The 27,011-nt window shown below is 49.8% G+C and overlaps 1 protein-coding gene across 2 annotated transcripts in view; it reads left to right on the top strand.

The window, feature by feature from the left end:
- The window catches only part of LOC106743473 (division abnormally delayed protein), a 42,497-nt gene that overhangs the window by 4,442 nt on the left and 11,044 nt on the right, over window positions 1–27,011 (top strand). Inside the window, exons 3-6 of one of the 2 annotated variants that reach the window (XM_014617334.1) lie at window positions 3,058–3,652; window positions 4,080–4,281; window positions 18,687–19,018; window positions 26,479–26,745. In XM_014617334.1, the coding sequence (XP_014472820.1) occupies window positions 3,058–3,652; window positions 4,080–4,281; window positions 18,687–19,018; window positions 26,479–26,745 (1,396 nt within the window). The remainder of the gene's footprint in view (window positions 1–3,057; window positions 3,653–4,079; window positions 4,282–18,686; window positions 19,019–26,478; window positions 26,746–27,011) is intronic. The other variant, XM_014617335.1, reaches the window with a different exon arrangement.

Genomic DNA, 27,011 nt, shown 5'->3' with positions numbered 1-27,011 from the left:
GGGCCAAGAACCCCGCCATCTCTCCCCTCTCTCTTTCTCTCTCCGTTTCTCTCTTCTTTCTCCTCTCATACGATCTATCTGCTTAATTCCCGTATCTGGACGGTGCCTCACTCATAAGAGGCCGCGACGAACGTGTCACTTCTTACTTCAAGCACTCGGCGAGAATCCGGATTCGCATTCACGAGGTATCGACGTGATATTAAACGTCAATCGCACACGGGATTGCTTTGCATTGCGTTATCTCTATCGAGACTATGGACTCCGCAGACGTTTCAAAGTGTATCAGTTCGGTATCCGGCCTGGATCCTTCAATTTTCGGTATCGCGAAACTCGCGCTGGAACGATCGACAGCATCTTCCGCCTATCCCCACGGCATTCGCGAAATAATTACTCCGGAAAATTACTCAGTCGCGCGCGATTCTTTAGTCATCCTCTCGGTGTTCCTTATACCGATTATTTATACCGGTGTACGCGAACGTACGAACTGCGACAGTAACGGAAAACGAGGCAAGACCGAAGAAGATAGCCGGCGCGGAAACGCGAGAAGAGGAGAGAGAGAGAGACGAGGCGCGTGTTCGCGCGCGTGTCGTTGCCTCGGTAACGCGGCGTCTAGAATTCACGAGCGCAGGCCGCGACCGCTCTCGCTCCCAGCTATTTTCGATACCGCGAAAAATGTACTTCCTCTCAGCCGCGCGCGCACGAAGTGTTTATATCCTCGCGTACGAGAGAGAGAGAAAAGTGAGCACGCTGAGCCGCGTGCCTCGTCGGCACATTTTTCACCCTCGCCCGAAATTAAGCCCTCTCGTTCTCCCACCACCCTCCTCTCAACCGACCTTCGTTTATCGGTCGCTATCCGGTACCACGCGAACTCGCGCGTGTATATTTCAGGAATCCTGAAACGAGATAATTAACCTGTAAACCGTGGAACGTCTTTTCGGTCACGCGACTTGGAACGCGAGAGTTATTTTCTATCCGGTAATGAGATGTAAAAGCGGATCGCTTCAGTAAAATGTGAGTATCAAGAGAACCGGAAAGGGAGAGGGAGAATATACGCGACTTGTATTCCTACGTAACGAGTCGAGTATTTTTCGACGGTTTTCCGGTTGGAATGATTTCGTTTTGTCCGTCAGTTATATTACTTACGCTCGAATGGCTTGCGACACCTCGCGATACTTTGAGCAGAAAGACGATCGGAGCTGCACACGGAGGTATTGTACTTTGCTCATGATTGAAGTGGACCGCCACGACCGTTCGATTTGTCGCGTAACGACGACGGTAAATCAATTCCGAAAGAGGCCCATAATCGAGTTCGAAGGCGGGATTACACGAACACGTGGAATTGCGGTCTGAAAGAGGCGGTATTCGTACATGTCAGAATGGGCGAAAGAAGAAGACGATCGTTGCCGGATTTAGTTGCCTCTGTACGCGGCGTCCGCGGAATCTCGGTAATTGAAGGAAAACAAATCCGAGCAGTTGCGATACGCCGCCTTTGAAGTCTCAATTAACGCGGGCATGATTCGCCTCGACAAATAACGTTTCACATGGGTAAAGTACCAAGGCCTTCCTATCGAAACGAGGAAGGAGGGGGAGAGAGGGAGGGAGCGCGACCGAACGATGACGACGACAACGGCTGCGAGAGATCGCGACGCGTATTTTTACATGCTCTTAATTTTAGTCGTGTCAACCGAAGCATGTCCACTTAAAAATAAATTATACTCCGCGTTGCGATCCGCAGTGCGGTGGGAACGCGACTTTCGTCCGCGTAGCGTGATCCCGGCGCGTGGTGTCGCAAATCAGCGATCGGAGAAACCGGTATAATTTCGCCGGGTCCGAACTTCAACTGGCGACACANCCCCCCCCCCTTCCTACCCTCATCTTTCGCAAGCGAGAGAAGCGGTCGAGAAACGTGCGATTAAAATCGAACACGAAGCGACCGAGCGTAGTTCTTGGAGTGTTTATCTCCGTAATGAGATTTCCATGATGAAATAATTATATAACGAAGCCGGAGACGATCGACGCCCCGTGTACTTTTATATTCGATATAAAAACGCGGAGATCTTTAAACTCTCTCGCTTCTGCCGTTCCACGGTCGTTTTGCCACTTCCCTTAATAGGATCGTTAGAACCGCAAGGTGCCGCGTTCGCGCTTCGAGGGCGAAGAAGCGTGTAGATGCTCGTCGGAGGCACTTGAGACTGAAGCGGGGAATCGAGAAGCACTTATCGTCCATCTCCTCCGTTTTACGCGTTCACGATTAAGCGCCCGCGAAAGTACGTCCGTTCTTAGGAGCCGTCGTGAGTACGCGCTCTTCTCCCGACACTCGCGAAATCTCGAGTGGTCGCGTTTGCGCGATGAATTGCTTCGCCGGGTTAGATTAGAGAAAATAAAAGACCACGTGAGAGAAAGAGGGAAAGTGAGAGGCTGGGGGGAGAAAGAGCGAAAACGCGAGGATAAACCACTGGGAAATTCCATATAAGCGAGGTGGAAACTCGGCACTGATATCCCCCGCTCGTCTGTGCCTTTTCACCCTGAGCAATTTTTTCTAATACAGATAAAAGTGACTTACTTCGTAACAAAGATGAATATTCCGGAGAGAAAAGTAATGATAACGCCTCGGGTCTCCCCCCTCCTCTCTCTCTCTCTCTACCTGGAAATTACTGCACCCGTCATTTTCGACGTCTTCATGTAATACGTTATCTATCGTACGACGACGAGTTCGACATACCGATCAGCTATCGGACGGGAAATTTCTAGAATACCGGAGAAATTTATCACACGATGCGTGAAAGTATTAACTTGAAGTCGACGGCAGTGTGCGGGAATTGCCGATAAACAGTGAAATTTCACAAAATTCCGCATTCAAAAATTCCGTTATTGAGCGAATTTCACAGTCGACAAGATACTTCGCGCGCGCAACAATGAAATGTTAGGAAGAGACATCATATCAGATCCTTCGGAATTCGATATCGCGATATGTCGCGGTAACGCGAGCAAGAATGCGCGCGTATTCTCCCGAGTCGTTGGCAGGAGAGTTAAGGATATTCTTCACCGTCTTCGTAGATTCGGTGACCGACCTGGCGCGACAGTCGGAGAACACGACTCTGGTCATGTTCCACAAGGCGTACAGCTCGATGGAAGAGACCAACAGGCCGTCGGTCTCTCTCGTCAAGGCGCTCTATCAGATGATCGTGGACTACGTGTCGCCCTCGAACACGCCGGACACCCTGCAGCAACCGCTGAGCCGGGAGATGTTGCAGGAGCACATACTCGACTTCTTCACGCGGCTATTCCCGATCGTCTACGTGAAACTCATCAATCCGCAGCAGCACCAGCAGGATCAGCAGGAATTTGCAAACAAATTCCAAGCCTGCCTGCTCGAAGCAGTGGGCGATATACAGCCATTCGGCGATATACCGCAGGAAATTTCGCTCGCGGTCAGCAAGAGCCTGGAGGCCACCAGGGTATTGGTGCAGGCACTCACGCTCGGCAAGACCGTTCTCGAGCGAACCGACAGCGTGCTCTTCGGTCCCGGGGCCCGCAGTCCTCAGCAAGAAGCCTGCAACGTCGCCATGCTCAGGATGACCTACTGTCCCAAGTGCAAAGGTTTCGGCAACGCCGTCATGCCCTGCAACGGATTCTGCATCAACGTGATGAGGTGAGTGACGTTTACGAAAGGTTAATCGGGACTGAAGTATCTCCCCCGACGCGTGTCGAGAGCTTGTTCTTCGCGACGAATCGTGTTTCCGATTGACGTGTAAACGGGCGAATCGACAAATTGATTGTTACAATTAAAGGGCGGAGAGTGGACTCGAGTTCTCTCGGCAATAGCGCTCTCGTCATTCTCGTTACTGCGAATATTTCACGATTAATTTGACGATCGGTACACACGCGCGTTTGTTTGTTCCTCCATGATCTTACGGTGCGAGAAAGATTTGCAACCGTCACGGTCAAACGGCAATCACGGCGGTTATTCGCGACTGCGAAGCTGCGACCCCGCGTTCTCGCGTGCGCACCGATCGAACGTCGTCTTGTATGAGAGAGAGAGAAAGGCATCGGCAGAAAAATGCAAATAAACGTTGCAGGGGCTGCCTGACCGAGCCAGCGTCCGAACTGGATCTCGCATGGTCCGGTTACGTGGAGACGGTCGAGAGGCTCGTCGTTGCGGTGGACGGTCATAACGATCCTCTGGGTTTGAACACGGTGAACGCCGTCAAGCAGTTGGGTACCCGCATTTCGGATGCCATTTTGCGCTCGTTGGAGAACGGGCCGAGAATCGTGGAGAAGGTGAGTACAGTCCCGGGGGACTCCCCGGATTTATGCCGTTTACATATACAGGGTGGTCCGTTTGCTCGTTTCGCCCGCTCGCATGATACCGCGGTAAAATTTTAACGGAGGTCCTCGGCTTTTCCCATTTGGGAATCGATCTTTCCCTCCGTCGAGATATCAACACGTTGATCGCCACCGTTGATTCGCATGAATGATTTCAATGCTCAACTCGAGTTTCAAGGTTGCCCCCAAGATACGATAAATGAATGCAATTCACGATGCATATTCACTAGCTCGTATCATCGGGGCTCCCTATTGGCTACACATATTTAATTTATTACGCGCAATTGATTGCGTTTTATACGTAAATTAGTGAGATAGAGCCCCGGTCATTGGTAACTCCGTCTATGACAGTGTTGATAGACCTCGCTCGCAAATTAGGTCTTCATTCTTCGGAGCTTGGAGAGTTGGAAGCTTCGACACTCTTCGCGCTCGCTCGTTCGTCGTGCCGCGCGACCTTATTTCGTTCTGGTTACCCTCCTCAAGACAATTCCGCGCGATGCACACGCATATCAAGGGAGCGTGAGTTATACACCCGTCCGCACCAGCCGCCCTCTCTCGCGCCGTCCCCCTCCCTCTCCCACCTACCTACCAAACTACCTACCTACCACATTTCTCGTCCCTTCGTTCCGGTTCTCGACCCCGTCCCGGCGAAATGGGCCGCTGGCGCGCGCGCGGAACGCAATTAAAAGTTTCTCACACGGGCGTCCGCTCCATGCCGCGCGACGACAGAATCGATCCCTCGTTTGGAAGCCAGATTCCCGTCTCACCGTCCGCGACTCTCTTCCCGTGCCGGAATCGATTTGCGGTTGTATCTTGTTCCCGGTCACCTCGTTTCGCCTTAACTAACGAGAACGGTCCCGCGCGATCCGCCCGGCGCGCTTTAAACTACGCCGATCTGCGGTCTGCACTCGACGTTGCCTCGTGACTTCGTGGCTCGGCCATGAGTATATTCGAAACACACAAATCAAAGTTGAAGTCGAATCTACAATCCTGTAAATGTACATTTTGCGGATACAAGACGTTGGAGAGAGAAGAGACTGTGACCGTGGATATCTCGTGTAACACGATGTTCTCGCTCACCGAGATAGTAAATCCTTCTGGTGCTCTAATATAAGCTAATTTCTCTCTCGTCCGGGTGCTGGAAAATTATCTAATCTTACTACGCTAATCTCCGCCGAAGAACAGTGCTCGCGGCGATAAATCCGGCGTTACAGTGTCGTCAGTGATGTGACAACTTGCATCTCGGCCTTAGTCGCTCTTTCTTTCTGGCCCCATTGAGAGGGGCATCCTCAAGATACCCCTCGTGGCCCTTAATCTCGGTGTAATCGTGAGAGTCTTATCGCGCGTCGATTTCGGGGCGAGTCGCGAACAAAGGGAGCGCCAGGTCGCACGGACCGAAAGCGAAGGCCCGCTCTCTTCGCTCTCGGGCGCCGTGAGAGCGGCGCGAGCAAGCAGGTACCCTGTCCGTACCTGCGCACCCGTGCACGCACATGCACACACACACATATATATATATATATATATATGGATATATATATATCCGGTACACGTATAGACCTGTTCGAGGGCCCGCTGCATTCAGGGGGTCTCACACGGATCCACTAATAATTCCCCCGCGGTCGGCGGCCCGGGCGCATTCTACGAGCATTACGTGTCTGCATTCCACGTGGCTCCCTGGACCCCCCTCCGCGGCGTGGGGCCCATGGGATCGTTAAGGTAGCACCTTAACGGCCTTTTTACGAAAAGGCGCCCGACGAGGTGTTCCCGCGCGGACCCTCCGTGTGGATGTGTCGCTCATTATTATTCATCCCGCGGCGCCCCGCGCGCGCTACCCGCCGCACTACATATACACGAAAGAGGCGCTTAACTTATTCCTCCTCCCGCGGACACTCCACCGCTCGCTCTCCCTTTCGGTCATCTCTATCTTTGTATGTCCTGGGAGAGACCCGGTCTCTCTCTCTCTCTTTCTCTGCTCACAGTTCGACGAAAGTCGCGTCGTACCACGCGATCTCGGATTAGCGCTGGAATTCCAGACGGGAGGGTCGCGTACAACGTGGTGAAAAAGAAAGGAGATTAGCGAGACTCTCGGTGGACGCACCGGTAATCCGCCAGTCGAATATCCCGCTGGGAGTACTTTATTGTTTCCGTGAACGGACGGAAGAGAGAAGAGTCTCCAGTGATGCGCGGGAGTGTGAAACGCGATGGAAGAGAGGTGGACCCGTCGATATTTTCTCGTTTGTCGCGACGAAAGAGTGAGGGGGGGGGGGATCGTCGAATGATAACGAACGATTCGCGAGGCAAAACGTCGTCCTTCGCGATTCGTATTATCGTCGATTACCACGATGTTGTACGCTCCGTTTGTCTCGAGAACGATGGATAAGTGTCCTTACATAAGATCGACGTTCGGGGAGCAAATTCGCGAAGTATTCCCCCCCTCCCCTTCGTTCCCGCTGGCGCCCGAGATCCTTCTACAACCTTCTCGCTCGAGCGCTTCCATAATTGGGCGAACACGAAAAAGGAGGCACACTTGTCTCGCTCTTGTCTCTCTTCTCCTCTCCTTTTCTATCTCGCTCTCTTTCTCCGTCCCTCAGCTTCGTTCGTTCAAAGCGAATTAATCTCTCGTTGTTATGCGTCGCCGTATCGTGCCGTCTCGCTCTCGACACCCACGTCGATACTAACACGACGATACAAAGACATTCTCGTTTTGGGGACGATCGAGTGCAACTGGCTCCTTCGAGTCGGCATTGATTTGAGGATTCTCGATATACCTGTACGCATGTGTGTGTGTGTCGCGTCGAGTCTTCTGCGATACACGGGAAAGGACGATACGATGTCGGGATATACACGAAGAATGTGCGACACGTGTACGTGGAATTTTATAATTGATTAATCCTTATACGCAATAACGTTATGATTATGACAGTTTTAATATTAAACATTCGCGAAGACTGCGAACGGTGAATTACTTCGCACGATCTCTAGAAAGTAGAGTTGCGTTGTTTCCGAAAGTTGGCGGAATATTTCTAATAATAAGATAACATTTTAGCTGTGTTTTCGTAGTAGAGTAAAAGGGGCAAAGATATCGATCGGTTGACCCAGTTGTTGCTACTAGAGCTGACTCGTGTTATAATTCATTCATAATTATTTTTCTTCATAACTTTACGATAACATCTGTGTTTTTTGTATTTCGAGCTCTGGATGGGACGATAAATCTTTCACAGTAACGTGAAATCGCTTATAATACAGAATTTCGATTCGGTGCTGCTCGTAACCGCCCGGGATTGATCTAAATTCGTGATGTGGGGATTAGCGTGTAATTTGGGCGAGCGTATTTACATGTTATCGGTTCGATCGCTTAATCGGAGCAAGTTAGGTCGGTCCGGATACTCGTGACGTCACGTGTCATTTCGGGTAATTTCGTTTCTGAACTGATAATTCGGATAAATGTCAGTCTCGCCTGGATTTGATACCGTTCGATTGGGAATATTTTATTTCTCATTTTACCCAAAACGTTTTGCTTCCTCTCTGCCCCTTCCTCCGGTCTACTCGTGTCTACTCGTGGAATAACGATCGTTCTTCATTATCGTAAGGATGATTGTTCGCGACGCGACTCTCGAAGGATTCCCGCGAGCTTTATCTCACACGCCGCTCGAACGAGAATCTCGAGGCGGCGCGGCACATTTCGTACTCGCGCCGGTAATCCAAGGTTAGCGTAGTACAAGAAGGACAGGTTCTCGGCGAACTCGCCGAGCGCGACGATTCGAGATATCGATGACACACACGTGTAACTTTACGAGCGATAAACGTCTATATTGGCGCAGAAATCATAGCTGCGAGGACTCCTCGATTCCTCGTCCTTTCTGCTGTCCATTCCTCTCTCTCTCTTTTTCTTTTCTCTTCTCTTCTCTCCTCTTTCTGAAGATAGATATATGACGCACTAAGCTACGGCTTCTCTGGCTTCGACCCAGCCTCCTACGCGGTCGATATAATCATCGAGGAACAACGCGTGCAGAACCGCGGAGGAGGACAGGAGATGTGCAGAGGAGAAGGGAAAGGAGGAGAAGAAGATGAAGGAAGTGGAAGAGAGGCATTGGCACGATGCCGGGCGAGGAATCAATGACCTATTCCTCCATCGGTATTTTCGGTACCTACTTCGGTTAATTGCGTGTACGGGCCGCAAATACGCACGACGACGAACGTGCGACTTACTGCTCTCCTCGTCGTCCTGCCCNCCCCCCCCTTCTCTCCCTCTAGTTTTCTCTTCTCTCTAGTCTCGTCGAATCGTCACTGTCGAGTTTGGCAAGAGACACGGGAGCAACTTCACAGACGCTACATGTCTGGTCAAGTTCCACGAGTTGCCGAGTCTCCCTCACAGGGAGTCCCTCGATTCAACCCGCTGCTCGAGTTTCGCCTGAATGAAACGGGAATTTCGGGAATTCGTGAAATATTTAGAAACTCGGGCGCAAACAAGCTGGATAGCGTTTAGGGGGGAATATCCCCCCTCCCTTCTTTCTCTCTTTTTCTCTCTCTCCATTTGACGGGCTCGCGGGCGCTACTCGAACGTCGTCGTCGTCGCCGCTGCTTCGCAAACTGAGACTCGCACACGTCGATGTTATCTTTAGACAAACGTAATCGTTTTTCCGTAAGCGGTTCGATACGCAGAAACTTTCTGATACCGATCTGACAAGACCACGGCATGAATATGAATCGTTTCGTAAGATTGATCGTTAAGGTACTATTGTGCCGATCAGAATACGCGAGCTTGAAGCGCTGTCCCTCCCGGAGTGATGTCACGATTTTATTTCCGCCAGAGTATTGAAACGCTTTCGACGGACGTGCCTCGAAGCGATTACGCAGTCGTTGGATGTCTAGCATGAATCGCGCTATGAAATATACGTTATTTTCACGTTCTTGTCGATTTGTCGGAACGCGTGTTCTCCCTTCGGCGTATTACCTCCGATGAGGAAACTGGAAGAGCGAGAGGAAGCTGAAATGCGCGGTGAAACACGATAACGAATGGGCAGTGTTTCGCGTTGAAAATAACTCGGCCGATGTGTAAAGCGCGAAAAACAAAAGAGTTTTGCAAGTGGAACGGGAATAAATCTATCCTTTACTCTCACGCATGGCAAGTCCTTAACGGGGCAGATAACTGGGACTGAAATTTTTCAATTTGATAACGGTGCACAATAACATGAATGTTATCTTTGCGAGATCGTTAAAACGAGAGACAAAAAAGCGAAAGAGAAAGAAAGAGAAGAAACGAGGAATTCTTCCTAAAAGGGAATTCGAACGAGCCTATCGTACCTGAAGAGAACCTTGTGCACATCCACTCTATCTCTGTCTCACCTTTATCTCCTCTACCCCTTCCTCTTCTCTACCTCTTTCTCTCTTTCTTCCGAGCATGTTCTTCCTTCTGTGCGTTCGGTCTGCTCGCCGCACACCGTCTCTCCCTTTCCTCTCGCTCTCTCCGTCGTTGCATCTCGTCGGCGAATGAATCGGGAGGGAGCGAGACGGAATATGGAATAGCCGAAGGAGGAAGACCGATCGAGAGGGCGAGAGGAATGCAGAGCGAGAGATCTCGCTGTTGCCATGTGACCGAGCGCGGCCGGGAGAACTCGCCAACGCATCGACGACAATTTTTCCGAGCCGATGTCCTGCTCCGTTCTCGACCACTTCTTCTCCCTCTTCTTTCGCTCGCGCTTATTCCGCTTCTCGCTTATCCGCGTTCATACCGCGACTTTTTATCACTCGTGCTCCGTATATTCAAATCAAACGCGAACAATTTGGCCTGTTTTCGCAAATTTCGCGAAGGTAGGAAAAAAAACGTCTCTCCCCCTGCCACGACATCGTTCTTACCTGGCATCCTCGGAATTCTAACGAGGACCGTGTCTCGCGGACAAATGTCAAATAGCTCGAAAGCTGGAAGCGGTAGATTTTTTGAACGGGAGGAAATTCGCAGAGACACGGAAGAGTTTAAGTACATACGCTTGCTCTCTCACGAGAAAGAGAAGGAAGGAGAGGACGTGGAGGAGGGGAATGAGGAGAGATGCGTGCAAGGGGCGCGCACCACCTCACGGCGCGCCCATTGCATTCCACGCATCCTTGGCCGTTTGTGCGAGCCGCTTTGACTCGGCGGCCCGACCGACCGAGTGCCCGAGGATCGAATACTATCGATCGTAGTCATTTTGCGGGACCGGCGGCGCGTCCGCTCGCGTCCTATTCGAGGAAGACCCTCCTCCTCGAAAATCGAATAGCGCTCACAGATCACTTCGCAAATCGTGTTCCTGCAACAAGAGAAACAATTCACGTTGCTACGCATCTATATGCGTAGTCGCATACTTTGTCGCAATATTTTGTCACAATCAGGTGTCGCAAGTTCGCCGGGCGTTCCGTTTAAAAATACTCGATGGAATTCGCGCTGCTCGCTCTATTCCCGAGGTAAAAATGCCTGACGATTTACGCGAACCCGCAATGTGTTTTGTGTATTTTAGATATTTCGGTAAAAAAAAAGGCATTACGTATTCTTTATTCAGGGCTAATCGGCCCCTGGGAATCGGCGAGCGCGAGTTCGAAACTCTGTTACCACCCGATTTCTTCGCTTCGTCCACCCCCCGCCCACCCCCGCGCAATCCCTAAGCACGATCGCGGTCCTGAATAATCCGCCGCTATCTTCGATCTGCGGCACAGACGACGGCAGCGGCGGCGATTTCTTTTTTTTTCAATCGCGACAGCGAGCGAGAGAAAGAGTGAACGAACGAGCGACCGAACCGAACGCGCGTCTCTCTGACGTCATCGCGGCTAAATTGGTTGAACTTTGAGCCGCCGAGCGATCACCCTATCGTCGTCGTCTCGTGCTCCTCTTCTCGCGCTTCTCCCGTTCAACCGCTCGTGGAATCTGTCACGTGTCCGTCCGGAGGAGTTCTTTCGGATCGCGTATTCGGATAATTATATCGAGCGGTCGGTGTGAAGGGGCGATAAGTTTATGCCGCTCGCTCTATAAAGTTTCTCTCTCTCTCGTCGCGGAATTCCCCGTATATCGGTCGGACCCGCGTCCTTTTTCTCTCTCTTTTTTCTCCCCTTTTTTGTCCTCCTTTATATCCTTTTATACCGGATTCAAATGCGTCGTTAAGTTCTCCACCGCGCGTCGCGTGCACGTCGTTCCGTAAAATTGTATACTTCGATCCGTGTCGCTCGAAACACGACACGACCTCTGGGCCATTCGTATTCCGTCGTATCTCGTTTCGCGACGACCGTCGCTTTCGTAAACGGACCGAGCGCGCTGGAAAATACAGAAGCGAGATACAAGTCCAGTTTCGGTGGCCATTTTTGAGCGAGCCAAGTGCGCGGGAAGCAATAGCCTCACAAATGCGATGACTTTCGCTTCGTTTCCTTCGGAATTCGTATCGCGTGACTCTCTCAGTTCGCTCCGTATCCTCGGTGCTTCGTGTGCACAGGTTCAACTCGCTCCGAGATAACCAGTCTCCGCTTTCTCTCTCTCTCTCTCTCTCTCTCTTTTTCTCCTTACGGTGAAATTTACCTAACTAAAATAACAGAGGAAAAACGATCGTGCAAAAGAGTAAACAACAAAAGGAAAAACGTCACTAGGACGTTCCGTTTCCATTTTACTTGTCGTTTGAGTGGAGAGCCGCGGCGACGGTGATGCTTTATCCCGTTCCACGTGTATCCCGTTCCAGATTAGTAGTACACGCTGAACTTTAAGCTAGATTTGCTTCAGTTCTGTTCAGATCACTGGTATTTTGGCTCTAAAACGATAAAAGTACAAGGAAATATGGAGTAAAACGGGAACGCTAAGAGAAAGGTTTAATAATGACGAAACGATCTACTGAGATATTTATTAAAAGTTTCTCTTACAATCAATATTAATTAAACTCTGGCTTTATATAATCAAATCGAGTCTAAAAATAAAATAAAAATAGAAAAAAACTTTTTTTCCCCCAAAAAGTTCTTTGGTTTTATTTTATCTCACAATTCGGGGTAAGATGGAATAGCATTAATAAGATGAAATGGTTGAAGGCAAGATGATTTACATCACCATTAACATATTATAAATCACAAATAAATCTTATTACCTTTTTTCCTTTTATGTCAAATCCTGAACAAGATTCGACGTGTGTCCAATACTGACAAATTTGACGAGCCACTCGGTCTTCCACAGACTATGAGTACGGGCCTGTGCAATAAATAAAAGCAACAAAGCGACACAAAGTTATGTAAAAATGTGGCAGTAACATATAACAGTAACGAGTATCATTAAGGTAATGGGAACATTCTCATCTTGCCCCATTCAATTGACTTCTTATAACTGGTGGGTAAATGTGAAATTACGCATGTTTTGTAGTATAATTGGAATTGACACAAAAGACTAATCTTAGCCATAATAATAAAATATGACATATTACATTGTGATTTCTATTGATCTCTTTTGGTACCACGTCGTCGTTATCTGACACGGCATGAAACAATTCATAAAAATACATCAGATTTATTTCGTAAATTCGTTCGAACTTGCGACATGTGTAGCTCCTGCTCGTCGCGAACAAGCACGTTGATTCGGCTCTCTTACACGCGCAAATTCAAGTTGCCATAGTTGCTTCATTATTCCTATATAGCGTTTTCCGTTTTATCCCGCGATCTCATCTCGCCCCATATTGTCCTAATCACGAGATACATCGATCATTATAAGACACATGTTTTATTTGAGAAGAAACGTGGCTCATAGGGGGACAAGGAGAAGTTGACGAGAAGTCGCGTAAAATTAGCCCGGCACGTGTTAATGCGCGAACCCGTCGCCGCGGACTGTCCCGCGATTCGACGGATTAATAACTTGGACCGGCGAGAGAAGCGATCCGCCAATCCGATTGAACGCCCGCACGTCATTCTGATACGTATACATCGTGGCGAGACATCGAGTGCACTCCCATAGGAGATGTCCGATGCGTCACTGGACGGACGGACGCGCCGCCGCATTCTGGCAGATGAAATAGGTGTACGGCACTTGATATTCTTCGCCACGGTTCGCCGTTCTGCCGGTGGGGACCCCGTGTAGCGGCTGCTCGAGGATCCTTGGAATCGTCCGGTATTGTCTCGCAGTAGTAGGTGGAGCAGAATGCGTTATTATTCATCGGCAGTTGAACATGATCCCGTGCTTCTCACTGCCGCAGGGCTATTATTATTATTGTTACCATCGACCGCGCGTCGTCGCGCACCGTCATCTGTCAGCGAAAACCGCGATTTTCAGGCCACGATTACTCACCGTCGCTCCTGGAATTTCGGGGGATACTTCAGAGCGTGACTTATATCGCAGAAGCCGCTTGCTCCTAGAACTGGAGAACTAATCTCACAGACGAGCAACTAATTTCGATCGCGGATTAAGCTGCGACTAAGTCGGCGTACGCCGAAGTCGATCTTAATTCAGATTCTTCGGAAGCCGTCGAACTTGCGAAATTAGTTTTTTCGTCGGTCGAAAAAGAAAAAGATATAATCACCTTAACGGAACGGCTCTTTAATATTAAACGCTGTTAAGTCGGAAAGGCTGGGCCGGCGGTGATTAACGAAGCGACCCTGCTTTCGTGTATAATTAAGTTTCGCGTGTACATGTGCGCGCATAGCGCGAGGAGCAGCAATTAAATTAAATCAATCAGCGAATTATCAAGTGGGCCTTTCTTCTTCGGGACACTGATCTCTTGCTTGCAAAGGGACATTTAATATTTGATGTCGAAGAATATAAAACGCGCGCTCTATCTCTCCTCTTCCTCCCTTTCTCTTAGCCTGCGTAATGTATATCGCGTCTTTTGTCTGATACGCCTTTCCCTCTCGGTAATCTCTTTCCCGCGGAATAGTTGTCGCGTACCACTTGAATCGCGCACGCTCTATATCAATTACGCGGTTGCTCCTTTCGCAGAGAGAAGATCCCTGTCTTATCGCGATAAACGAGATCTCCCGTCTCGTCGTGCTCGGTTTCGCGGGCATGTTCGAGCATCCTCGGGTGGGCCGTTATCGATACAGTTTATCGGCGATATCCAGGCGAGGCGGTATCGATACCGCAATTACCGCCCTCGTCGCCGGTTACGCGACGCATCGTATCCTCGTTAAGGGACTTCATCCCGATCGAGTTTGACGCGTTACTTTTATTTCCTCTTATCGCGGGCGCGTGATTAAATTAAATGTCAGTTTCGGACGATTATTTGAAATTATTATGCAGGAAGTGATTTGCACGAACAGCTTGTTATCGTCGGCAAATCCATGTAGCGACACATCATTAATCATAATCTTATGCTCTTCGCATAACGATCATAAATGTATAGGAGCGATCGTGATCTCGGGAGTACACACATTCTCAAACGAAGTAAAACCGTCCAGCGTCGTTTAGCGAGGGAATCTTTAACGGAGGTGTTTAGCTGAGGTTATTTGAGCGTAAACAGCTAACGGCTGGTACAAGACGAAGGTTCGACGGAACGACTCTCGAAGTAACCGTTTAGAAAATCCTATGGTTAATTAAATTTAAATATATTTGAATTTTACAATATAGAACCCCCAGATATCGACGAGTATATCATCGATCGAGATAGACAATCTGACAAATCGAAATGGGAATCTCCAGTTGGCGCGCCATAGCGTCCCGAATGTTTGTAAACATTCGTGAAACGGAGTTCTTATCGTGAAAAGAGACTTTTCGAAATCTTTCGTCTTGGTAACGAAAATCTTGACGCAGCCGGGAATTGGGATAACGCGGTAGTTTTGGAACGTTTCAACAAAAGAACGACGAACCATAGCCACTAGATCACACTTATCGATACATAATTTACATGTCCTATCACAAATTCAGTAATAAAGCCACGTAAGCACGTTGCGATATAATGACGAAGTCACGGCTTGATACCGACATCGGCTTAGAAATCGATACGATAATATGGTTTGCGAAAATCGAAACGACTGGGAGTCATTCGCGAACGACGAGTTTAACTGCGGTATGTTCGTAATAATGATCCAGACTCGCATTAACGGGACTAGTATTGCGCGGGAATCGAGAATTCGGACAGGTGGTAAAATGAGGTTGCGTAAAACACACGATTTCGATATGTATAAGCGCACAGAGGAGACGGCAAAACCGTATAGTAAAAGTTAGCTATGCGGAGCGAGCTGACAAACAGCAACTAAGTATCGCAAGGACAAACAAATTTCTAGCGGATTCTATTCAGGCGTAGAAATTAATTGACAACCGAGAACGGAGATCCTTAACATGTAGTCCGCGAAGAAAATCCTTCGAGGAGGGCTAACAGTGTCGAAGATTATTCTTAACGAGGGATTCTTAGATCGCCGAGATACATTCGGTGCGTGCGAACGAGCGGACGGGCGGGCGATCGAGAACGAACGAAAGCGGCGGGGGCGTTAAGCGATAACATCCTAATCTTCTAATCCGCCTCGTTTGTCCCACGAGTCAGAAACGGAACTCATTGTCGCCACTTACCGTAGCGGGTCAAGGGTAAAGCCGCCCGGGGGTAAAGCTTGCGTGTAGGTAGGTGAATGGGGACGCGCGAATTTCTCTCGATAAGATTCCGCGGGCGCGCGCGTTTTACGAGCGAGATTTATTCGCGTCGATAGTGTCATCGTTCGTCCCTGTTGTAATTCGCTTCTTTCTTTCCCTCTCTCTCTCTCACTATTTATTCGCAACGCGCCCTTATCGGCCGCTTTGCATCTGCCCTTTTTGGTCATATCCTTGTTTCTCGATTACGTCATACTTCATGCGACAGGATTACAACGAACGAGATTACATCGCGAGCGCTTTTTGCGGCTGGGTTCCTCGGAATTTATTGACTTTTAGGGGATTTTTACGAGGGGATTTTGCAAAATTGGTTATATCACTCTGTCGTGAACGTTTTTCACCATTACTTTTTTTTTTTCGCATCGTTACGTTGCGAGACCATCTCTCCAATTCGTCCCGCGTTTGTTTGATCTACGTAAAACTCCATGTTTTCCGCCGCATACTATTAATTCTTCAATCGTCAGTCAATTGCTTCACTAGAAAAGGACTGACGTCGATTTTTCCTGTTTCTATAAACAAATATAAGAGGATCACGTTGAACAGTCGAAAACCCTGGTAGCCGCACAGACATGCCTTCCCACACTCCAACATCAGCCGCATAAAGTCCTGAAGAGTTCCCTCTTTTGTGAAAATCTCTCGCCGTAAAATTAACGTCTTATCGGGGAAAACTTTTATTCTTCATAAAGCGTTAATTTGCGATCCTTTGCGGGATCGCAGCGGGACGCATCATACCGGAACAATACAGCCGTGCTGTGAATTAGGGTCGTTTCAGTAGGTGTGCAACATTCCGAGGGTCACCTGAGGTATGTCGGAAACGTCCGGTTCGTTTGGATAGTTTCGAGGAGTGAAGATCGGGAGGAGAGGGGAGGAAGAGTCCCGAAAGAAAGAGACAGAGTGGGAGAAGAGAAGGAGGGGGGGGGATGAGAGATCGAGACCGACGAGACGAGAGAGCGACGTTCGAACGCCCACGCGTGCCGTCTTAATTACGCTCCGCCGGCCGGTTTTACGATTATGCCGCCTCGAAGAGTCCGACAAGCACCGCGCCGCGGCCCCGGCTCCTTTTATGGGCCGCGTTAAAAAGTAATTAAGACAGAAAGGCGGCGTCGGGAATTCGCGTCGAGACTCGCGGGAGATGTCAACGATAAGCTTAATGACTGTTGTATGAACGCGCGCGCGCAAGGTGACGCGATTGATAAGAGGATTGATAAGNGGGGGGGGAAGAAAGGGTTGGATCTCGGTGTGTCGCGCAACCTGGCGGAAATCGCGAACCCCGTCGGAGAGTGACTTTCGCCACGGTGAAAACACGAAGTTTCTCACGCGGAGTCGCGCGGTAAAGTTCTTATTTAAAGCGTCGTATCGTGTTTCACGTCGGAAGGCGTGAAAGAGGGAGCAGGCAGGGAGATTTAAAAGCTCAGCAACGGATTTATGTGCCGATACGTACTGACGAGTGGTAAATTAGGTGTTCGTTATCTCGATGCGATTGATGAAATTGATAATGGAGAGTGAGAGGCGACGCGCAAATATCTAAATGCGTTGAATGAGAATCACGTGTTTATCGCCCCGATTGATCCGCCGATGAAGCGGGGAGAGTCTCGAAATCATTTCGTGAGTACGTATATTCATGGAGGGAAATGTTTAGTTTCCCCCGCGGTGGAAAGCCCTTTCTCTTCGTGCGGAACGGGCTTTTATTCTCACAATCGAGCTTCTCTCGATGACGGCCATTTTTCCTCTTAGGTATTCCGCGCCGAGTGAAACTCACAACGCCTCCTTCGCCGACGGGATCGCGCTTGTTCTTCGAGAAATACGCTCGATAATTCCGCAGGCGTTTGTAAACTTTTACGCGATCCATAAATAGCAATCTGCGACTTAAGCCGGTTAAAATATCGCGAGTTCCTGGACGTGATCGTTGTGAATGCACCTTAGATTACGTCGGGCGCGCACGCGTATTCGCACACACACACACACACACTTGCGCACGACGCGCGAGGCTGACGTGCGGAAGAAGACGAGAAAAGTTGCGCTTTTGGCAAGCCGCGTTTCGGCCTCTGAACAAGTTGCGCGGGCATTGCGTTATAAAGAGACCCGCATTATTAGCGTCTGAAAACTACACTGAACATCCCGAATGTTGAATTTCAAGTGGGGAAAAAAAAATAAGGAGAAGTAACGCGATCGTCAGAAGGAAAACTCTTCCCGAAATGACATCGTATTTTGCGATCGCCGAGAGGAACGGCTCGTAAGTTCGCTTTCGCAGTTTCGAGAGCAGCGGACGTGTTCTCCCCCTCCCCTCTTTCTCGTCGAGACGCTGTCACACGTGTTACGCGTGTGTGCGTCACGATTAACGCGTAAACGTGGCGAAACACGGCGTGACGCGGTCGAGTGCAAAAACTGTCGGGGCGCGTCGCCTATTAAATCGTCGAGAAATTGACGTCGCCTCGAACGAGTCAGTTTCGCAGGCGACGCGCAACACTTTCCGTCGAGCGCGCGCACCGTACTTGGCAAAGGCTCCATGGCACGCACGATCCTGTTGCGTACGCATCGAGTTTACCACATGTAACCAGGTGCGGCAGCACCGCGATGCACACGGTGTCTCGGCCAGTCTCCGATGCGTCTCTCAAAATGCGAAGTTAGATATTCCACAAGGAAGATTCTCGTTGAGGCTCGTCGATGCACTCTGGAAGCTGACGAAAAAGAAAATAACTATCGATGCCTTGCGACACATTTGATTTTCACATAATTACGCCTTTACCCTTCTCGCGCTGAAATCTACAACCGAACGTGAATAATAACCTTGTTTCAGGTGAAGACGGCGTGCGGTCGTTCGGAGTTGCCGGCATCGGGCGAAGAGAAGAGCCCGGCGTCCTCGGATGCAGCTGCGGCCACGAAATCAACTGCGTCCCCAGGCGGCAAGACGCACGCAGCTGCGTCGTCGTCGTCTCACGGCCTCGCGCACCGCGGCGACAACTTCGCGCACCTCGGCGAAGGCAACAGCCAGGACACAAAGTTGTACATGCAGCTGGGTAACTTCCTGGCGAGCATCGTCAGGTCCCGCATTTTCTACGGCACATTGGCGGACTCGATATGCGAGGACTACCCCGAGCAGCAATGTTGGAACGGCGAGCGCGTCGGCGAGTAAGTAGACGTTTGTTTCCGTATTTTTCTTTCCTTCTTTTTTCGTTTTTCTCCCCACTTCGTTCCACCTCCGTTCTGTCGAGACGGTGGCTGCCACGACCTGTATTTTCCGCGGTTCGTGTACATAAACGTTGCACAATGATAACTTTATTGAGCGATGAATATGCCAAGTAAAAAAAGCACCGTGCGATCTGCTGAGAGTCTATCTCTACGGTCTGTTTCATACAGTAATAGTACACAGAGTGGCGTCTGTATGTGAAGTACAGTGATAGTGCGTGTATGGTAACTCGAGATATACTTGACGAATTAAAGGATCTCATTCTTCACGACAAAGAGAGATCCGCACTTAATCCCCATGGGATCTTACGTGATAATTCGCGTTAAACAATCAGTGACGGTCTCTCTCTGTATTGTACGTTTCATACATTGGCGGGTACATTACTATTAATTTGCGTTATCGCCTTAGATTAGCGTCGGTTCAGCGACGGAGAAAAATTGTACGACGTCGGAAGGAGGAGGAGAGAGAGGAGGGAGGAGTGGCCGAACGGACGCGGTGGAATAAATGGGACCGCGACGAAGGTTAATAACAAACGCGCGCGATTCGCGCTAATCGAAACCGCCGTCGCTCAAAATTCGAGCCACGCGGAATGCGCTTTCGTGGGAACGGATCGTGACGCGAGAACGCGGCAGAGAGAGAGAGAAAGGGAGAATGGAACGCGAAGGTAGCTTCTCTCTCGCACCCTTATTAATCAACGGCCGGGTAGCCTTCTCTCTGAAGGTGCCCTCACACCGAACGGTCTCCTCTTTCGCTCGTGACCCGAGGTCGCCGCCGTTTCGAAGCGGTCCCTCGCGCCGAAATAATCGGTTCTCCCGTCGATCGATAACGGGTCATTTGATCCCGCCGGTCTAAGCGCGCCCGCCGCTTAATTAGCCTCATATCGGGGCGACGAATAGAGGAGTCGGATAGCGACTCGTGAAGTGCGCTTCCGCCTATATCAAGCATTGTCCGCGGTCACTCGAGATGCCGCTACTCGACCGTGAAATGAGAGTATATTGAAAGCAGAGAGAGAACGTTCCGTTCTCGCTTGGGTGATAATGTACGTAATTGATCGCGTGGAAGACAATTCGGAAGATAATCGAATTGCGTACGTTGAATGCCGGACGCTAAAAAAAGAGGTCGCAAACGCCGGAGGATTACTCGGGGTTTTACAGTCGCCCAAGTAATTTAATCAAGTCTCGTTAGATTCAGCGTTTTATAAATTACTCGAAAAATTAACACGCGGTAATTCTCCCACGGACGTGAAGTCCGAAGTTTCGAGCGCGGGCACGTGTGTGTGTAACTTGGTGGGAAATTTAATTAGAAAATGAAATCCCTCAGAGGACGATAATTCAGCGTAAAAGTCACCCGGTTGAACAATAACTTAAACCCACGACGTTCTGCGCGCGAGATCGCGGAAACGATCGACGAGTCGACAATTTCCAGGGTGGAAGAGGGTGGTTGTATTTTGCGCGGAAGCTCGTCACGCGCGCACGTACCTCGATCCGCGGTAAAGTTTTTAACAGAATGCCTTTCCTTCCGCCGCCCGGCTCTTCAATTTTTCCACGAGCGCGCGTATACTTTACATCCTTCTATTATATTCCACGTGAAACGAGTCCGGCGTAAATATCGCGCGAGAAAGAGAGAAAAAGATACGCGATGGAATCCGGTGTGTATGCAATTTTACGGTGCATCCTCGCCGCCACGGCGGCGGCAGCAGCCATCGCGAAGAGGAGACTACCGATAACGTATTCCCGGCGGACGTGGTCGTTAAATCTCCTGAAATCCAGGTTTACTCGAGCCGACGCGAATTCCGCGCGGTCACCACACACCCACACACGTACCTAACACGTGCGCCATTCGCGTGCCAAGGGCTTACCGGAAGAGCTCTCGCGCACGTCGCAGCTCGGCGTACGAGTATCTCACGGTGGAAATCTAAATGAGATTCGATCCGTCAAGGAAGCCGCGCGAGGAAGCGATTCGATCGCGGAGCGAAAAGTGAAACCGTCTCGGCTCCCCTCGATCGGGCGTGCGCGCGCTATCTCGTCAAGGTAATTCGATTCCACGATAGGGGATAATGACGAAGTTCCCAGCCTTTCGGGGTGTTTGTCTATTCTTCTCCCTTCTCTTTTGGAGAATATAAACCTGTGCGTGTGTATGATACATTATGAGTTTGATCAGTACTCTTGCTCCGGTGAGGGCGGCGGCAATTGCTTGAAATCGATTAATTGACCGATCAATCGACGACTGTCTTTCTCGACCTCGCTGAGTCGCGTGGAAATATAAACGTCTACGCTACTTGATTGAGAAATCGAACGCTTCGATGTCGTCATCCCGAAAGATGACAAAGGGAGACGTGAGGAGAATGAACGCAAGTAGAATTTTGCGGAAATAGATATCGCGAGGAGATTCATTTTGAATGATCAATGGCGCCACTTCTCATCGACTGCTTATCCTCAATTAGAATATATGAAAATAGCGCTCGGTAACGAGAAGGGAAAAAATGTTGATCGTCGCGCGGAATCATTTTCGGACGTCGTGCGAGATTGCAAACGGCACGGAAAGGAAAAGAGCCGTGGATTCGCGCGAGCGGCCGAATCGAAGGGAGGGGAGAACGAGGACGACGAGGAGGAGTAGCAGAAAGAAGAAGATGAGGAGGTGAGGCGGAGATGGCAAGGAGGGAAACGGCATAGCCTGTAGGACGCCAAGCCGCCAAAGAGTCTGGCAACGAGAGCAAACGGGCGCCGTAGCGTCGCCCGAAGACGCGCGTGTGTGTGGGTGCACACGTACGCGCCCGCCGGATAAGAAGGCGGCCTGGATGTCGCCGTATGTGTGCCGTAATGCGGGCCGATGCGTCGGTGAAACGACGCAGCCAAACATCTCAGCCACGAGGTCACGATGTCGCAAGATCATCCGCCGCCCTGCTATTTCTCGTCCGAGCTGATCGCGCCGAAATTTTCGACGTTTCTCGCGCCGCTCCATCGTCGTTGACGATGGGTCTCGACGCCCCCTTTCCGCACCTTCCCTCCGAGCCATGGTGCGTATGCTCTTTTGTGTTTTTTTTTTTTTTTTTTTACATCGCGATACTACGCGCCCGAGTGTAAAACGTCGCGTTAATCGACGGCCGGGCGGATTCAAGCTTTAATAAGCTCCGATCGGATTTTGAAAGCCCCGAAGCCGCGACCGTACGACAGACGAGCGAGGGAATGTGTCGTCGCGTTTGTATCGCGCGGTTAAAACCAACGGAGTGAATTCGGGCCCCTCGTGCGCGCGGAAAGTCTATCCGAGTGCGAAAGCGTAACGTAAGCACCTCTCGACCGGTGGAATCCCCGACGCATATATTTCGTTAAATAACACGATAACGCCGGTGATAACGAGGCGCTTGTGTTATGCCTACTTAGCGAAACATAAAAGCACGAGGGATTCGATAAGAATGCACGAGAGGAGGGATCGCGCTCACGGCAAGTTTCACGTGACTCTTACGGGGAACGCGAGATTTTCCATTTGTACCACTTTACTACTTTTCTCGTATCGCCAACGATATATAATGTTCACGTCGTCGGCAATTTCGTCGAGCGAAGCGGCTCCGATTAATCCACGGAGGGAATCTCGAGCGTCGCGAGAGGCGTCCTACGTCGCCGTTCGATTCGATCGTCGCGAACTGAAACCGTCTATGTCCGATATGACCGGAATAAGAGAGAAAGGGGGGAGGGAGGAGACGCATCGTCGAGAATACGACGACGAGCAGCACACCGGGTGCGTCGAAATCGTCCGCTTCGTCAGAGATTCCTTCCTTTCTCGCTCTCTCGCCTTTTTCGTGCTTTCGCTAAACGATCAGGCCGCAATCGCGTGTGAGCGCTCATGTATTATTACGGGGACGTCATTCTCGAAGGTTGATCGCGAGCGTGCGCCATTAGCACGGCCGACCGAAGAGCGCCCTTCCCGACGATGATTAGATCATCGACGAGCCGTCGTTTCCTGTCGCGCGGCTACACCTTGGACGACGTCGGTGACGCCGATGCGCCGGGCGCATATTCATCGATCTCGTCCTGCGGAGGAGATCGCCGGCAAACTAAGCGCGACGGGTGCCTCGAAACAACGGGATTAATTGGAGCGTGCGTTATACACGCCGGTGCAGGAGGTCAAGCAGCGTTTATACACGAGAGGACGGAAGAAAAATACACTCGATCGAACGTTGCACGAACGAATCGCGACGGCCGGAGGAGAAAGACGCTATTTCGGCGAAGACGTTAACTCTCGCGCAGCGGAAAAGTATTGAGAACGGAAGCTCTCGGTAATTAATATTCATCCTTCGAGAAACTAAACTCGCTAAACGATCGATCGTTCGAATCCGCGTCGAGGAGAAGGAAGGAAAGAAGAGTCGATCAGACGCGTCGGAAGTCAATCTTCGAGAGGATTCTAATCTACGGATCTGCCCGAAGATAATCGCGAGTATTAATCTCAAAGACAATTTCAACGACGTCGTTCTCTCTTTCTCCGTTTGAGGCTTGGAAGAAGTGAAGGACAGAGATAAAAGCGAGATAAACGCACACACGGCGCTGCGACGCGTCCTCGCATATTGGCTTGATAGTTTCTAATTTAGCTCGCAGCTTCATCGACACGCTCGGTTGATGTCACGCGAACGAGATACGTATTAGCATATGTTTATCCGATACGAATGGGAACGAATCACGGGCGATATAAATAATGCATTCGCGACGTGCCAATGGATACCGTCCGGACGGCGATAGCATCTGCTGGAATATCAATGTTCTAGAGCAACGTGAATAACGAGTCATTCATAGAGAGCCTGCTCGGCTCATTTGTCGCGAGGGCAGCTATAAAAATGGCCTCCTTCAGAAGTGAGCCGAAGATAAACCTAACTCGTCGTCTTCGTGGACGATTTGCGGGCGGAACGCGATGTCTCTTCGTTTTTATTAAACACGTCTGAAATCTTTGAATGCAGACTCGACGAGCTCAGCTCGTAATCGATGTGACCAAGTCTCGTCATGCCGCCAACCGCTGACGCGAGCTCACGATCGATGCGACTGCGATAAATATTGTAGTTTGTTATGAAACAACGACTCGGAATGCATCCGTTTCTCTTCTTTTTTTTTTCTTTTGCACTAACTTTATTCGTAATCGGGTTGCGACGAAACTCGCGGCGAGACGTGCTACGAGCTTGTAAATACATTATCTCTGCGATAATGTCGTAAATAATCTCTCTACGATACGCAAGATTAACAATTCTAATTAATCCCACTCCTTTTTTTATTTTTGCTTTTTCTTCGATGTGTTATAAGGCACGGCCGTTGAACTTTTCGCGTCTCGCAATAACGGTCATTTTCCGCCGTGACATATCCGGTTTTTGTTCCTATACCGAATTTCATTCTCCCGGGCCTCCTCAGCGACGATCGGTATCTCCTAACAATCGTGAGAACGCGCTGTATCCGGCCATTAAGGAGACTAGCCGCGATTAATTTAGTTGCGTTTAGCGCTTCAATGTGACCAACGAACCGCCGCGATAATCGAGCGAAGTTCTTGTCCTTCATCCGTCCAATTATGAGAGCGCTTCTTGCGCGAAATGAGCTTAGTTAAAGCGACGCGAGTGCCGGCTATTCGCGGATACGACTATTTATCTCGCGCGTTTATCGGACGTCCTCCTCTCGACAACGGTTCTATTTCGATCGGACCTTTTGCTCTTAAACGCGCAGTTTTCTGCGAGACGAGGACGCAGCCGTGTGCTACTTTGAACTGAACTATCGTACGTACGAGTTGTTTTCCTAAATCGTCCTTCTTCCCGCTCTGTCGTTCGGGAAGACGAAAAGTCTTGTCCGGTTGCGCTTTTCGGCGCACCGTGTTGACCGTGTCGCCTTGTACTTTCGGAATCCGCGGAATAATGGCGGCATCCTTTCCGGCGCTTCAAGGCAGTGAAATATTAATCTGCCCCAGAGCACATTCCATCTCGACCACGCTGGAGATCGATCCGCGTATACAGCTTCAGCTGTGGAACCATCCGTACGCGATATAAAGGGTGTCCCCCGCGGTCTCTCCTCTTCATCCTTCGATCGATTTTCAGGGAGCGTTCCTCCTCTTCTTGTTCTTCTTTTAGACGAGGATAAAAAGCCGGGCGATCCGATCGAGCTCTCGAAAAAAAAAAAAACGCGAAAGTTCTTCTTTATTTAATTTTTTTTTTCCAGCCGAACACCATCGAAACGCGTAAATATCGTTTCAACCTTTTATCGCGTAGGCGATTCGTCGGCGCACCGTATAAAGGAACTATTTTCGCCGGGGGGAAAAAACTTGTTTGCGCAAACAACATAGTCTTTGACGAAGATTTATCTATTTGTCGATTGCGCGCGCACGCACATAGACACGTGTGTGCGAATCCAACGGCAATTATATCAAACACTCCGAGGTGGAAATGCACCGTTCGCTTTGGGTAGTTTTCACGTTCGATCGCGTAAAACCAGTTTTTGTCGGCTCGTTTCACCTCGCCTTCGTTCCTCCGCCTCTCGAAGATGCAGCGTATCGCGCTCTCATGTTGGGGATGAAGAGGGATTCGAGGAGAAAGAGGAAGGAGAGAGGGAGAGAGAAGCGACAGGTGGGGAAAAGAGCGAACCGCCACTATCTTTCTGTTTCTCTTTTAACCAGCCCGACGTCGTGGATACATAATTATTACGATTACTCATTATGCCTTCGTTTTATTATTCGCGACGAGTGAAAAACGCGTATATGAGTCGCATATCCTGGAATCGATTTACGCGAGGTATCGCTACAAAGCTTTTCTCCGCGTCGAAATTTATTGTTCGTATTAATACGTTCAGACCGCCGCCTCTCGCGGCAATTTTTCGGCAATGCTCTCTCACGTGTAAGATTATCTCGGAAAGAAGAATGGGAATACTCTTCCGCCCACCGTACATTATATTTTATAACGTTTCTTCCCCCTCCCCGTGTACCGCACCACCCGAGGATTTTAATTAACTCGCCCGGCCGTAGCTGGCAGTGTTACCACGTACGGTTATACGCACCGTTAAAAATGAAAATTGCATTTTCGCGAAAATAATTTTATTTCGGTTTTTTCACTATGAAACTCGCACGTAACGCAGCAGCAAACACACACTCTCGTGTCAAATGAAATATATATGTGTAGAGCTTTGTTATTATTATACATTTTTATCATCACACTCTCGGTATACAAGCGTACTCTTTTCACGCGTATATCTGAATTTCAGCCAGCGATCTTTTTCCAATGTTACAACAGCAATTCGAAAAGAATAATTTCGAATAAAAGCGTCGTAAGTAATAATCTCTTTCTCTTTCGCGTCTTAATTTGTAGTACGCATCGGTCGACCGAAAGAGAGAGAAAATTCCATGGCGCACCCTGTATAACGCGCTTTAAAGAGAAAATATGACCTAGCAGAGACGCCGCGGGGCTCGCTTTAGCGGAAAGGCGGAGGAAAGTTGGCGAGGAAAATCGCTGGAAGATGGTGCGGGAAAACTGCGCCGGCGACACACCGAGGGACGCGGCAGGACGAGCGGGGCGAGAAGGACGATCTCTCGAAGGAGGTCGTTTCGTGAATGGCCGGCATTCAGGAGCACCGCGAGCGAGAAGCCGGCTTTGGCGATATTTCAATTCGCTATCTATGCTGAATAATACTTTGGAACGCCTATTTGCAATATTTTTCCCGTGAGTGGTAGCTCCTCTGAGTAGAATCGAACGAGGGATAGACGCGGGGGAAATTACTGAAATGATTTGAAACGAGCGAGGCGGTCGATCAGGAGGCGGCCACCTTCATAAATCGCTGTACCGCGTTAACAGACGGCGTTAACGCGTGGTGTAATTACACGGTATTTATTACGCACAGTGGCGTGCAAGCGCGAAATATAATAGTAAAACGTAAGAAGCGCGACAAACCGGTCTTCTCTCTCTTCCCCGGTAGAAAGACGCGCAGC

This window comes from Dinoponera quadriceps, unplaced genomic scaffold, assembly GCF_001313825.1.
Source record: "Dinoponera quadriceps isolate SergipeBrazil2010 unplaced genomic scaffold, ASM131382v1 scaffold1069, whole genome shotgun sequence".
Taxonomy (NCBI): Eukaryota; Metazoa; Arthropoda; class Insecta; order Hymenoptera; family Formicidae; genus Dinoponera; species Dinoponera quadriceps.
This window is presented reverse-complemented; position numbering and strand designations above follow the sequence as displayed.